Genomic DNA, 14,832 nt, shown 5'->3' with positions numbered 1-14,832 from the left:
AAACTAAAGAAACAAGTCATTTACTGCTGTGAGGTTAATACATAAAGGAAAAAGCATTCACACATTTTATTGAATTTATCAGAAAATAATTTGTCATATTTCTCATAAAATTAAGTTTAAAAGTTGTGTGTGGCTCTATAGCAATTACAGTTTGCAATAAAAACATAAGCCAAATCTTTTATCTAACTGGAACAATCCTAGTTTTTAAAAAAATCACTAATTGTGAAAAGAGTAGATGTAGCATAACTTAGCTTAAAGTGGAAGTTGGTAAAAACTAAATGTTTTCAAATTTGAATGGCACAGAGAAAATATAAGGGGAAAAATAAACATTCAGAGCCATAGTTGCTACTTTAAAAAAATATTAGATTATTCTTACAGTCAAAACAAATGAATCAAAGCCAGACCGTATGGAATTTTTACGCAAACTTCTTTGTATTTCAATGTTGTTTATTGAGGAGTGAACGAGAGACTACTGCCAGACATGCCAACCACACTTCACATTCAAGGGCTGAAAGCTGAAAAGCTTTCAGAACTGAGTCACCACATCAGCCTTTTGGGAAAAAGAACCCGTGACCTTAAATATGACATCTTTGTGCTTGTTTTTGTCTTCAGCTTTTCCCTCAATTTTTGGATCTACTAGTTTGCTGGGTAAACCTTCTTTCTACCCTACAAAAGACTCACACTCAATTAATAGAATTAACACTATAGGTGTATAGCAAATTGTTTTAATATACATCTATGTTGAGTAACAGATCTTAAAGCTGATGATCTTAAATTTCCTTATGTCTAATGAGGAAGTGAATTTAATTTCCCTTTCACCTTCAGATGGGTGGGCTATACCAATAGAAAAATATTCTTCAGTGCTACTGGAGGGCTTATGGGGACTTCTTCAGTGGTATGATAGCCATCTGAACACCATTCTGAAACCCAGTGCTTCTTTTCCTGCTGTTGTGGCTTTGCAGAAGAATGGCCTACACACAACTCTACTGCTCTCTTTTGCTCAAAAACAAAACAAAGAAACCTAAACAAAAGGGTAAACGTTTATTCGGAGTCAGTTTTCTGGTGGTGATCTTAAGGTCCTTCAAGCAGAATTCAGGAGCTCCTGTATGGCCGCCTGATGCTCAGGACTGAGGTGTGATATGCATTCAGTCCACAATCCTCCAGAAGTCTAGGGAAAAAAATATTTTCACAGATTTAGATCAAGTGCAATCAATGATCATTCAGAAATATTTTAATAATCACCCATCTGTTGGATGGCAATAATGACAATGTATTTCTTTACAAATAGATTAGTTAGATGAATATTGTAAAAGCAAGAAATTCGATAATTTCTTTAAAGTTCATTGCACTCACAGTAAATTTTCTTCATTTTTGCACAGAGAAAGCTACGCTAGGTAAGTTACATAGTAAGTAACCAACACACACAAATTTAGGGAGTAATAATAATTTAAAAATATAATGCTTTAAGCACTGTAAATACCCCCAACCCCCATGATGTATTAGGAAATCTATACTAATAAAAGGGTAATAGGATAATTAGACCAGTTGACCGTACATTTTCTGGTCATCTGGTCCTCCTTTTGGACAAAGCCACGGTGGCAGGGGCAGAGGCAGAGGTGATTAGGGGCAATCAAGGCTGGCAGGAGAGGGCAATTAGAGGTGGTCAAGCCAGCAGGCAGAAGTGGTTAGGAGCCAGTGGTCTCAGATTGTCAGAGGGTTGTCTGTCTGTCAGAGGGCAGTCAGACATTCCTTTAGGGGTCCCGGATCAGACAGGGTGCAGGCGGGGCTGAAGGACCCTCCTCCTATGCATGGATTTCATGCACTGGGCCTCTAGTTTATATAAAATAAGTAAGTGTTAAGCACCAACTGAAAGGTTCAAAATGTTTCAAATGTAAGACATGTTTTAGTTGTAATATATAATGAAAACATATACATACACACACACACACACACACACACACACACACACACACACATGTATAATCTATCTGAGGCTTGGAGTCAGAAGAATAGAAAAATAAAATTTCCGCTGAGACCGGTTTGGCTCAATGGATAGAGCGTCGGCTTGGGGACTGAAGGGTCCCGGGTTCGATTCCGGTCAAGGGCATGTATCTTGGTTGCGGGCATATCCCCAGTAGGGGGTGTGCAAGAGGCAGCTGATCGATGACTCTCTCATCGATGTTTCTAAATCTCTATCTCTCTCCCTTCCTCTCTGTACAAAATCAATAAAATATATTTAAAAAAAAAAAAGAAAAAAAAAAAAGAAAAATAAAATTTCCTTAGTTCATTAGATTATTTGCTTTTTGTAATAGAGAACATAAACCCCTACCCCGAAAACTCCTTCCCCAATTTAATCAAATCAGCTTACCTGTACTTGGCGAACTACATTAGCCAGACGTTTGGCACAAGGATCTTCATGTTTAATTGCCTCATGCATTTCTCCTTCTGCAATTATACTGAATATTTTGGGCAGATTGGTATTGTTTGGGCCAAGAACAATGGGATGATTACTGACAAAAGAGAAGAAAGTCATTATAAATAAAAATTACAAGGAGAAACCACTCAAGCACTCATATTTGAGTATAACTTCCCTCTAATGAATTTAGCTGTTTTTTTACAGAATGATTATGCATTCACTAAAATCAACTACCTTTTACAATTCAGGAGAAAAGCCAGCTAATTTTACTTATTAGCTCTTCAGTTTCTTTCCATGTAAATTAGAAATACAGGCTTATCTCTTAGGGCTGTTTTAAGGGCCAAAAATAGATTGCTCTAAGAACTTTAAAAATGTGACATTCAAAAAAACAACCACTCAAAAATCAAGATATTAACAAGAATAACAGCTCTTTTTTTCCTTAAATTAATTCATTTTTATTAATTTTAGAGAGAGGGGAAAGGAGATTGTGAAAGAGAAACCCAGATTTGTTGTTTCATTCATTTATGCATTCATTGTTGATTACTGTATGTGCCCTGACCAGTGATCACAGTCACACCATGGTATATCAGAATAATGCTCCAGCCAATCAAGCTACCCAGCCGGAGCTGGGAAGTGCATGTTCTTTTTTTGTTAATCCTCACCCAAGGGTAGGTATTTTTCCACTGATACTCAGAGAGAGAGTGAAAGGGGGGGGGGGGGGGGGGGAGAGAGACACAAGAGAAAGAAACATCATGTGAGAGACACACATCAATTGGTTGCCTCTAGAGATTGAGCCCAGAAACTGAGGTACACACCCTTGACTGGAATCAAACCTGATACCCTTAGGTCTGCAGGCTGGCACTCACTCTATCCATTGAGCCAAATCAGTAAGGGCAAGAATAACAGCTCTTTTACACAAACTTCATTTACGTACTATAAAATGGTTTCTAAACTAAATTTAAAGTTCAAATGCTAGATAGGCTTTTTGAGAATAAGCCAGGATATAAATTGCAGGCAGATTTACTACAAAGAAATACAACGGTGAACCGAACTACAATTCTTGAGTAGTAGTCATTTCCAAAGGAAAATGATCAAATAGCATGGTGGAAAACTGGTCACTTTAGAGGCACACAAAGCAGGATGGAGATCAGATGCATATATACTGTTGTGTATATGCAACTTTTTCATAAACTTAATGGTAACCACACACTCCAGGAGTGTGTGGTCTCCAGGAGGGCTGTTACAGCAATAATCAATAGTGACAAGAGACCAGATCTAATATTTCAGGAGAACTTGGACTAGAAAACAGACCACCAAAGAACCTTTGATTTAATAGCTTCTGTAGCCTCCAGGTTGTTGTAACTCTTATATTTACTCATAGGCACAAATAATATTAATAATGCCAAGACCCAGGGCCAGATCTTATTGCCAGTCTGGTATATTTGCCCATACCACGGATTCTTGAATCCAAACAAAAACACCTGAATTTCAAAATAATGGTATTAACAATGTAACAATTTTAATCTAATAAATTATATTACCTCAATTATACTGTAATAAAAAGGAAATTTTTAAGAAAACCTAAAGCCAAGTAAATAGATACATAAGGTGGGAGAAAACTTTAAAAGGAAACCTTAAAACATCAACATTCTATAATGCCTCATCTGTTGAAATTAATTCCATAAATAATAACCCAAATCAGATTATGAGGTCATCTTAACTGTAATATACTTTGTTAACATTCTATATATTTAAAAGGCTAAGTGATCGTCCAACTGTCCAGTAGGTATGATGCGCACTGACCACCAGGGGCAGGCAAGCAATGAAGGAGCTGCAGAGCTGTGGTGACTTGGCAGTGGTGGCTCTTGGATGATGCACTCTGGAATCAGAGAGGAGGAGGGAGCCCGATTCTGGGAAGCATCATCTGAGAAAGGCCCTCTTGTAATCCAGGACCCCTTGGGGATGTTGGAGAGCTGGTTTCAGCCCGATTCCCACATGCCAAGCCAAGGGACCCCACTGCCAGAGGGACCCTGCTCACTCTGCAAACGCCCTTAGAGCCACGTTGCCATCCCAGCTGTGGCCGGCTGGGGAGGGACCATGGGAGGTTGGCTCCAGGGTATGTCCGGTCCAGTCTTGCCCCGTCGGCCACCTTCTAATTAATTTCCTTTCAATGTGCATGAATCATGCACCAGAGCACTAGTGATTTTGACAGCAAGTGTTATTACAAACTTACAGACCTGAGGGCTGTGCACAAGAAGCACTGTTTTATGTGAAGGGGAAAGAAATGAGGTCTGTCTCTTTTCTTACCTTTCAATCAGATCGCACAGATAACTGAAAGTCTGAACAGCTTCTTCTTTATCTTCATGTAGTGGAAGCCAAGACAACCAGTGCGGCAGGACTTCTTCAACGTTCACACAGTCAGGTTTGAACTTCATAATTTTCCCTACTGCTGAAATGCAGTTCTCTGTAGCATTGACATTTTCTTTGGTCTTGGAATCAACAGACTGAATAACTCTTACCAGCAGTGGAAGTGCTTCTAAAATAAGCATTTGAAAAAGGCCAGTTAAAACCTCACATTTTCTTGCAAACGAACATAAATATTTCTTTTATCTTTGGTCCAGTTATTGGTTATAAAGAAGAAATATTCAAATGTAAGAAATGTTTTGTTATCTTGCTTACTACAGACACAGTAATGAAAGGGGGATCGCCCCCACAGAATCAGGAACATTGCATTCTGTTAACGTAAGAGACCCCGAGAAGTTAGTAGTCCCCCCAGGTTTACTACTCTCCTGGTCAACTTAGGGTTCTTAAGTTTTTAAAAGCTGCCCAGCTGTCTTCATGTTAAACTCACAGGGACCTCCAGTATGTTTAAAAAGTCCTAAAAGTGATGTCAAAGGAATGGCAGTATGAAAGGTTCTCTTGCCCCCCTCCCCCCAAACTTGAGCAAGTTGATCAACTATAACTCACTAAAGGATTCTCTGCTCAATACAGAGGCATGCCTGAGACCTGTGCATTGAAACATCCAATGGTGGGCAAATGAGAATGGGGAGGTGAGAAGGAAAAAAGCTCATCCTGGAAATGGGAGGAAGATGGTGGTAGCAGGCACTTCCTTTGGTTGGGAGGAATAGAATCTCAGCAGGCACTCCATGAGCAGTGAGAACAGCAGCTGAGCCAGCTGAGACTGCAGCAAGGACACAGTACAGGGGTTTTGCCGCTGCTGCCTGCTATCGAGCAATAGGCATTTCAGACAAAGGAATGGATCCACAGAACCCTGCCATAACCCTTGGACTCTCAAAACTTGCTTCCCAGCGCCCATGGTCTTGGATGGAGCATATTATCTGCAAACGGAGAGCTACTGCAGCAGAATCACTGGCTCCCTTTTCCTTGTGTAAGCAGGTCTGGAATCAACATTACCAAGAGGCAAAAAACAACCACACCCCCAAGCAGCAGGGTTGTACAACAGCTGTGGAGGTCAGCTGTAAGATTTCACAGAGGTAAAAATCTGTGATTCAGCACCACCTACTAGAAAATAGAAGACCTCTTGCGAGAAAGCCAATAATACATAGATGCCTAGAAAAAAGAGACCAGCAAATACAATGAATAACCCAAGGTAGTGAGTAAGCTCAGAAATAAAATAAAAATCCCCAGAAAGCAAACTGGAACACATGGAAATGTGTGATAAAACACAAGAAAATACTGACAGGCAATTCAATGCAATCAGAAAACAAATTAGTTAATATTACATACTTTGTTAAAGAGACTGAAACTTAAAAGAGACCTGAACATAAGAAGGAAAAGGAGAAAGGGAGAAAGAGAGAAGGGAAGAGAGAAAGAAAGTGAACGAGCAAGAAAGGAAGGATGGAAGGATAGAAGGAAGGAAGGAAGGAAGGGAACGAGCCTGGCTGCTGTGGCTCAGTGATTGTCAACCTAAAAACCAAAATATCATGGTTTGATTCCCAGTCAGGGCACATGCCCAGGTTGTGGGTTAAATTCCCAGTGTGGGGTATGCAGCAGGCAGCTGCTCAATGATTCTATCTCATCAATTGATTTTTCTATCTTCCTTTCCCTCTCTAAAATCAATTTAAAAAAAATATTTTTTAAAAAGGGCCAAAACCTTTTAGCTCAGTGGATAAGAGCATTGGCCTGCGGACTGAAAGGTCCTAGTTCGATTCCTGTCAAGGACATGTACCTTGGTTGTGGGCACATCCCCAAAAGGATCAATGTTTCTTTCTCATCGATGTTTCCAACTCTCTATCCCTCTCCCTTCCTTACTGAAAAAAAAAAAAAAAAAAAAAAAAAAAGAAGAGCCCTACAAAAGCTGACTCCCTCAGAAAAAGCAATTCTATATATTAAAACTTTAATATGCTAAGTGTCTGGTCATCAATTCAACCAATCAAAGTGTATGTAATATGCTGATATGCTAAGACTGTTCCACTGCTCACTACGACATACACTGACCACCAGGGAGCAGGTGCTCTGACTAGTAGATTAACTTGCTGCTGGGATCTGGCCAATCAGGACTGAGTGAGATGGGCTGGACACACTCTGGAGCCCTTCCGTGTCCTCCCCTGGCCCCGATTGTGCACCAGTGAGTCCCTTGGCCGTGTCTGGGCCCTCTCACAATCCGGGCTGAGGGATGCCCCCCTCTAGTGCGGGAATTTCGTGTACCAAGCCTCTAGTATATAAGAATAATAGGCATATCAGAAGAAAGGGAGAAAGGATCAAAAAGCCTATTCAAACAAATCGTGGATGAGAACTTCCCAAATTTATGGAAAGAACTAGATCCTTAAATCCAAGAAACAAACACAACTCCTAGTTACCTCAATCCAAAGAGGTTCTCTACAAGGCATAGTGTATTAAAACTATCCAAAAATTAATAACAAAGAAAAAATTCTCAAAGCAGCAAGTGAAAAGAAGTCACCTATAAAGGAAACTCATCAGGGTATCATCAGACTTCTCAGCAGAAACTCTACAAGCCAGAAGAGTGTAGAACCAAATATTCAAATGACTGAAAGAGAAAATACCAGCCAAGATTAACATATTACAACTAGAGGCCCAGTGCATGAAAATTCGTGCACTCAAGAGGTCCCTCAGCCTGGTCTGCAAACTCTTGCAGTCTGGAACCCCTCAGGGGATGCCCACCTTCTGGCTTAGGCACATTGCCTGGGGGAATGGGCCTAAACTGCAGTCAGACATCTCTCTGGCAGCTCTGGAGCCCTCAGGGGAGCAGGCCTAAGCTGTAGTCAGACATCCTTAGCGCTGCTGAGGAGGTGGGACAGGATCCTGCGACTATTGCTGTGCTTGCAGCTGTCAGCCAGCTTGTGGCTTTTGGCTGAGTGGAGCTCCCCTTTTGGGAGTGCACTGACCACCAGGGACAGGTCCTGCATTGAGTGTCTGCCCCCTGGTGGTCAGTGCACATCACAGTGACCTGTCATTCTGCTGTTAGGGTCAATTTGCATATTACCCTTTTATTATATAGGATAATATATCCAGTAGAGTTATCTTTTAAATATGAAGGAGAAACAAAGACTTTTCCAGACATACAGATGCTGAGGGAATTTATCACGAGAAAACTTCCATTGCAGGAAATACTCAAGGGGGTTATTCCACCTGAAACAAAGAGCATAAGGTCATAACACTATGTGTGAGTAAAGATCAACTTACAGCATAAACAGGGATAATTTATGACAACAAAAACATAAAAGGGGAGGGGATAAAGGCCTGAACTGGCAAAGCAGGATGGAGATCAGATGCATATATACTGTTGTGTATATGCAACTTTTTCATAAACTTAATGGTAACCACACACAACCTTCAAACAGATACATGGCTTAAAAAAAAGGAAACAGAGAAAAGTATAAAATACTTCCAAACAAAAACAACAGACAGAAACACAAAGGAAAAGAACACAAGGAGTCACAGAGCTACCAGAAAATAAAGAATAAAATGGCTATAGGAAATCCTATACATCAAAATTACCCTAAATATAGAGGGACTGACTTCACCAATAAAGAGGCAGAGAGTAGCAGATTGGATAAAAAGAAAAAAACCCAACCACATGCTGCATTCAAAAGACATATCTAAGCTGCAAAGGCAAAAATAAACTCAAAGAGTGAAACCTAGCCAGTGTGGCTCAATGGATTGAGTGTTGTCCCATGCAATAAGAGGCCCTGGTTTGACTGCCAATCAGGGCACATGCCCCAGTTGCAGGCTTGATCCCCAGTAGGCAGTGTGCAGATGGCAGCTGATTGCTGTTTCTCCCATCTCACCAATGTTTCTATCTCCCTCTCCAAAATCAATAAAACATAAGAGTTTAAAAAAAAAAAATTCTTAAAGCAAATAACATCCACAGAAAAACAGGTGCAGCCCCAGCCAGTTTGTCTCAGTGGACAGAGCATCGGTCATCAGACCAAAGGGTCCCATGTTTGATTCTGGTAAAGGGCATGTACCATGTTTGCAGGCTTGATCCCTGGCACTGGTAGGGGCACATGTGAAGTCAACCAATCAATGTGTTTCTCTCACACTGATGTTTCTATCTCCCCCTCCCTTCCATTCTCTCCAAAAATAAGTGAAACAGTATTCTCAGGTGAGATTAACAACAACAACAAAAGAAGAGGCGTAGCCATACTTATATCTAAGAAAATAGGTTTCAAAGTAATAAGAGACAATAATGGACATTTTATAATGATAAAGGAGACACTACATCAAGAAGACTTAACTCTTCTTAAAAAATATCAGAAAGCACTGAAATATTATACATAAAGCAGCTACTAACAGAAAAAAAGGGAGAAAGATCAAAACACAATCATAGTTGGGGACCTTAATACTCTACCGACAGTCCTACATAGGTCATCCAAACAGAAAATCAATAAAGAAATACTGGCCTTTAAATGATACACTAGACCAAATGAATATATTTGATATTTACAGACCACTTCATCCCAGAACACCAGATTATACCATTCTTCTCCAGTGCACATGGAACAGTCTCAAGGATAGACCATATGTTGGGTCATAAAACTAGCCTCAACAAATTCAAGAACATTGAAATTATACCAAGTATATTTTCTACCACAATGCCTTGAAATTAGAAATCAACTACAAAATGGAAGTAAAGAAACCCACAAATACGTGGAGATTAAACAACATACTACTACAAAATGACTGGGTCAAAGAAATAAAAGATGAGATCAAAAGATAGAGACAAATGAGAATTTCTATCTGATATAACAAAACTTCTGGGATGCAGTGAAAGCAGTAATAAGGGAGAAGTTTATATCTTTACCAGAGGCCTGGTGAACAAAACTGGTGCACAGGTAGGGTCCCTAGACTTGGCCAGTGTTCAGGCCCGATGTGTGGAGCAACTGGCAGGGTAATCAGAGGCCCCCGCTGGCACCTGCTTCAGCCTGCCTGGCACCGCGCACTTGCTGGTCCTGCCTCCAGCCAGTCGCCTCCCTTTGTGGGGCGATCAGGGGGTCCTGCTGGCACCCGCCTTGGCTGGCCGGTGGCCTGTGGGGTGGGGGCAGCTCCTGCGTTGAATGTCTGCTCTGTGGTGGTCAGTGCGTGTCATAGTGATCAGTGGTTCCGCCACTCAGCCGATTTGCATATTAGGTTTTTATTACATAGGATGGGCCTATCTCAAGAAACAACAGAAATCTGAAATAACTTAACATTAGGAACATTACAAGGATGCCCATTCTTATTCAACATAGTACTAGCCAGAGTAATAAAGGCAAGAGAAAGAAATAAAAAGGCATCCTAACAGGGAAGGAACTGTCACTTTTTAGAGATGACATGATTCTATATTTAGAAAACCTTAAAGACTATACCAAAAAGCTATTTGAAACAATAAACAAATACAGTCAAAGATCTGATTATAAAATCTAAAACAGTAAGTCACACAGAAGAAAACATAGGTACTAAACTTATGGACTTTGGCTGTGAGAACATTTTATAAATACAAAATCAATGTGCAAAAATCCATCACCTTCCAGTATACTAAAAATGAGACCTCAGAAAAGTTAATAGGAAAAAAAAAATTCCTTTTGCAATTGTGACCAAAAGAATAAAATACCTAGGAATAAACTTAACAAAGAATGTGGAAGACCTAGCTACTGAAAATTACAAAGCATTATTAAGAGAGATTTAAAAAGACACAACAAAATGGAACAGTAATCTATGTTCATGGATTGGAAGAATAAAAAAAAAATTAAAATGCCCAGACATTACTGGACTCCAAATTACACTACAGAGTTATGACAATCAAAACAGCATGATACTGGCAGAAAAACAGACACACAGGTCAATGTAAATGGGCAGATAACTTTTGAAAAAGCAGCCAGAAATACACAATGGAGAAAAGAAAGCCTCTTCAATAAATGGTGCTGGGAAAATTGAAAAGCCACAAGCAGCCAAAACAGGTTTGGCTCAGTGGATAGAGCATCAGTCTGCGGACTGAAAGGTCCCAGGTTCGATTCTGGTCAAGGGCATGTACCTTGGTTGCGGGCACATCCCTAGTAGGGGGTGTGCAAGAGGCAGCTGATCGATGATTCTCTCTCATCGATGTTTCTAATTCTCTATCCCTTTCTCTTCCTCTCCGTAAAAAATCAATAAAATATATTAAAAAAAAAAAAAAAAAAGAAAAGCCACAAGCAAAAGACTGAAATTAGATTAGTTTGTTACCATGTATAAACATTAATTAAAAATTGATCAAAGATCTGATTATAAAATCTAAAACAGTAAGTCACACAGAAGAAAACATAGGTACTAAACTTATGGACTTTGGCTGTGAGAACATTTTATAAATTTGATCCTAAAGGCAAGGGAAGTAAAGACAAAAATAAATGAATGGGACTATATTAAACTAATTCTGCATAGCAGAAGAAACAGACAACAAAATAAAGAGGAAGCAGACCAAACGGGATATGATATTTTCAAACAATAGCTCTAAAAAGATTTAATATCCAAAATATATATAGAACTCATAAAACTCAATACCAAACAACCCAATTAAAAAATGGGCAGAGGACTGAGACACTGCCCCCTAAAAAGACATATAAATGGCCCAACTTCACTAGCAATTAGGAAAATGCAAATCAAAACTACAATGAGATTACTGCTACCCCACACCTGTTAGAATGGCTAATATCAATAAGACAAGCAATAATAAGTGTTAGAGAGGTTGTAGAGAAAAGGGAACCTTCATTCACTGCTGTTGGGAATATAGACGGGTACAGTCACTATAGAAAACAGTCTAAGGATTCCTGGAAATATTAAGAATAGAGTTACATATGACTCAGCAATCACTCTCCTGGGCATATACCTGAAAAACTTGAAACATATATTTGTGAAGATATATGCACCCCTTTGTTCATTGCAGCTTTATGCTAAGACATGGAGCCACCAAAGTGTCCTGTGATAGAGGATTGTATGAAGATGTGCATTTATAGATATAAAAGCCAAGCGGCTGGAACCACCAGTCACTATGATGTGCACTGCGGTGCCTGGGCCAATCAAGGGCCCCAATCGCTGGCCCACCCACCTCCTGTGGTTTCTCCCCTCGGCCGGCCAAGCCCAGCCCATGTCCCCCCCCACCCCCCCTCCAGCCCACTGCTGGCCTGGCCCCAATGGCCCCCATCAGGGTGGGCTGGCCAAACCCCACCCATGCATGAATACATGCACTGGGCCTCTAGTCCTATATAATAAATCAACCGAACAGTGGAACGACTGGTCGCTGTGACACACACTGACCACCAAGGGGCAGATACTCAACGAAGGAGCTACCCCCTGGTGGTTAGTGTGCTCCCACAGGGGAGTGCTGCCTCAGTCACAAGCCAGGCTCATGGCTGGTGAATGCAGAGGCGGTGGTGGGAGCCTCTCCCGCCTACGTGGCAGCACTAGGGATGTCTGACTGAGCCTTAGGCCCACAGGCCTAAATCATCAGTCTCATCAGTCCAACATCCCCCAAGGGCCCCTGGACTGCTAAAGAGCACAGGCCAGGCTGAAGGGACTCCCATTGTCATGCACCGGGCCTCTAGTATATACATAATGGAATACTACTAGGCTATAAGGAAAGATGAAACACTTGCCATTTGCGACAACATGGGTGGAATTTAAGAATATTATACTAAACTAAATAAGTCAGTCAGAAAAAGCTTCACTCAAATGTGGGATATAAAACTGAAATTCATAGACAAAAACAGCAGTGTGTTGGTTGCCAAAGGGAAAAGGATGGTGTGTGTGTGGGGGGGGAGGGGGGAGGAAGAGGTGTTGAAGGGGGTCTAGAAAGATTGACTTTGGGTAGTGGGCACACAGTGCAATATACAGATCTTGTATCACAGAAATATACACTTGTCCTGGGTTGACTTAGCGGATGGGCGTGTCAGCCTGCAAACCAAAGGGTCCTGGGTTCAATTCCAGGCCAGGGCACATACCTTGGCTGCAGGGTCCTGTCCAGCCCGGGCCCTGATCAAGGCTCGTGCAGGAGGCAACCAATCGATGTGTTTCTCTCACATAGACGTTTCTGTCATTTCCTCTCTCTCTCACTCTCCCTAAAAAAAAAAAAAAAAATCACTGGAATCCTCAGGTGAGGATTAATAAAAAGGAGGGGGGGGAGCCAAGACCGGTTTGGCTCAATGGATAGTGCTTTGGCTTGGGAACTGAAAGGTCCCGGGTTCAATTCCGGTCAAGGGCACGTACCTTGGTTGCAGGCATATCCCCAGTACGGGGTATGCAAGAGGCAGTTGATCGATGTCTATCTCTCATCGATGTTTCTAACTATCTCTCTCCCTTCCTTTCTGTACAAACAAAATCAATAAAATATATTATAAAAAAAAAAAAAAAGGAGGGGGGGGAAAAAGTACACTTGAAATCTGTATGATGCTATTAACCAATGTGACCCCAATAAATTTAATAAAGACATTTTAAAAAGTCCCATGTTAGAACTGTGATATATCTCCCAAACCCAAAATAAAATCAAGGTGGAGAGGTTCTGATTCCATTAACATTTCATTTACATTTCTATGAGAATAAAGGGCTACAGATGAAATTTTTGAAAAATGGAGCAAATAAAACAGAAATAGGTAGAGAATGTTTGGGAGTACAGAGGAAGCATGAGGTAAAAACAAAAGGGATGCCTGGAAGGACATGCGTGTAACCAAATAAACACCAGTACCTGTACAAAAAGGACGATAGTTATCTCCACCATACTGTGCCATGACTCCCAGGCCATACGCAGCTGCTTGCCTGACTTCTGGGCTGCTGTCACATACATATTGGAGCATTGGCCTTAAGAAATATTCTGCATATTTAAATGAGGCAGGACTACAGTGTTCTATAACATCATCAAAGATGCATAATCCCCATTGTCTGTCTGGCCATGGTCTATGTGGACACTACAAAAGAGATACTCCTTTAAGCTTTGAATATTGAAATGCATACAAATATAAATAAATACATAAATAGTCACTATAGGCTATTGGCTTCCACAAATATTCCTGATATAGGCAAGGAAAGACAAAAGCAACAATCACTTCTTGTGAATAAAAATCCTCAAAGTACTATACAGATTTAAATAAGTAAAGGTTTAAAAGCCTTGTGTAATTTGTTACAGAATTCCACAATGTGACACTACCATATACCAGGAAGAACTGACAGTGGCAACAATGTACATGCATTTACTTTATATTTAAAAAATCGAAATATATGAGGCTATCACCCAAATCTGATTACTGGTTGTCATAACTGAATTCTGTAGGGTCCATTGCAAAAAAATGTAATCATTTTGTTTTCATTTATTAATTTAGTAATCTGAAATTTAAAATCACATGTATGTCTTTAGATTATAATTTAATTGGACTATGGAAAGACCAATTAGCAAACTTAAAGTACACACTGAGTGAGCAAATATACAGGGGAATGCAATAATTTTGACAAAATTAAAGATGCACAGTGAAAAACTGTGATTTCTAAGACCCATTTTAATTTCAAAGTGTAAGTTTCCAAATGTTGCAATGAAAAAATTCCAAACCAACTATCTAAAATAACTGTCAAGGAGAGGCAATACTTACAATTAGGTTGACAATTAATGGAAGCAGCTGTTCAAACCATGGTAACACTTTTTCCTTGTAGCTACTGAATATTGAGTGTAAAATGTCTGACACTTTGGTCAGAATATAAACATCATTATCATCCTAAAACAAAACACACTCATATGTATTAAAAAGTACCCCCATTATTAACATTAAAAATCATCTTTTTAATATCTAAGAAACATAGAAAATTAAACTTAGAAAATTAAATTTCTTATCACTTTCTTAAAAGCATAGCAAGAATCTGAGGTTACCTCAATGATTGGGTGTCATGCCTCTTATCTAGGGAAAGATAAATGTTTTGCAAATATTGTACTGCACTCACTT

The 14,832-nt window shown here is 40.0% G+C and overlaps 1 protein-coding gene across 1 annotated transcript in view; it reads right to left on the bottom strand.

The window, feature by feature from the left end:
• Positions 1-429: 429 nt before the first annotated feature.
• Positions 430-14,832, bottom strand: part of IPO5 (importin 5) — a 59,121-nt gene continuing 44,718 nt past the window's right edge. Inside the window, exons 22-26 of the mRNA XM_036456015.2 lie at positions 14,485-14,607; positions 13,590-13,809; positions 4,724-4,952; positions 2,369-2,510; positions 430-1,168 (exon numbers count right to left, since the gene is read on the bottom strand). Of these exons, the coding sequence (XP_036311908.1) occupies positions 1,082-1,168; positions 2,369-2,510; positions 4,724-4,952; positions 13,590-13,809; positions 14,485-14,607 (801 nt within the window). The 3' untranslated portion in view covers positions 430-1,081. The remainder of the gene's footprint in view (positions 1,169-2,368; positions 2,511-4,723; positions 4,953-13,589; positions 13,810-14,484; positions 14,608-14,832) is intronic.

The sequence above is a fragment of the Pipistrellus kuhlii genome, unplaced genomic scaffold (assembly GCF_014108245.1).
Source record: "Pipistrellus kuhlii isolate mPipKuh1 unplaced genomic scaffold, mPipKuh1.p scaffold_m20_p_3, whole genome shotgun sequence".
Lineage (NCBI taxonomy): Eukaryota > Metazoa > Chordata > Mammalia > Chiroptera > Vespertilionidae > Pipistrellus > Pipistrellus kuhlii.
This window is presented reverse-complemented; position numbering and strand designations above follow the sequence as displayed.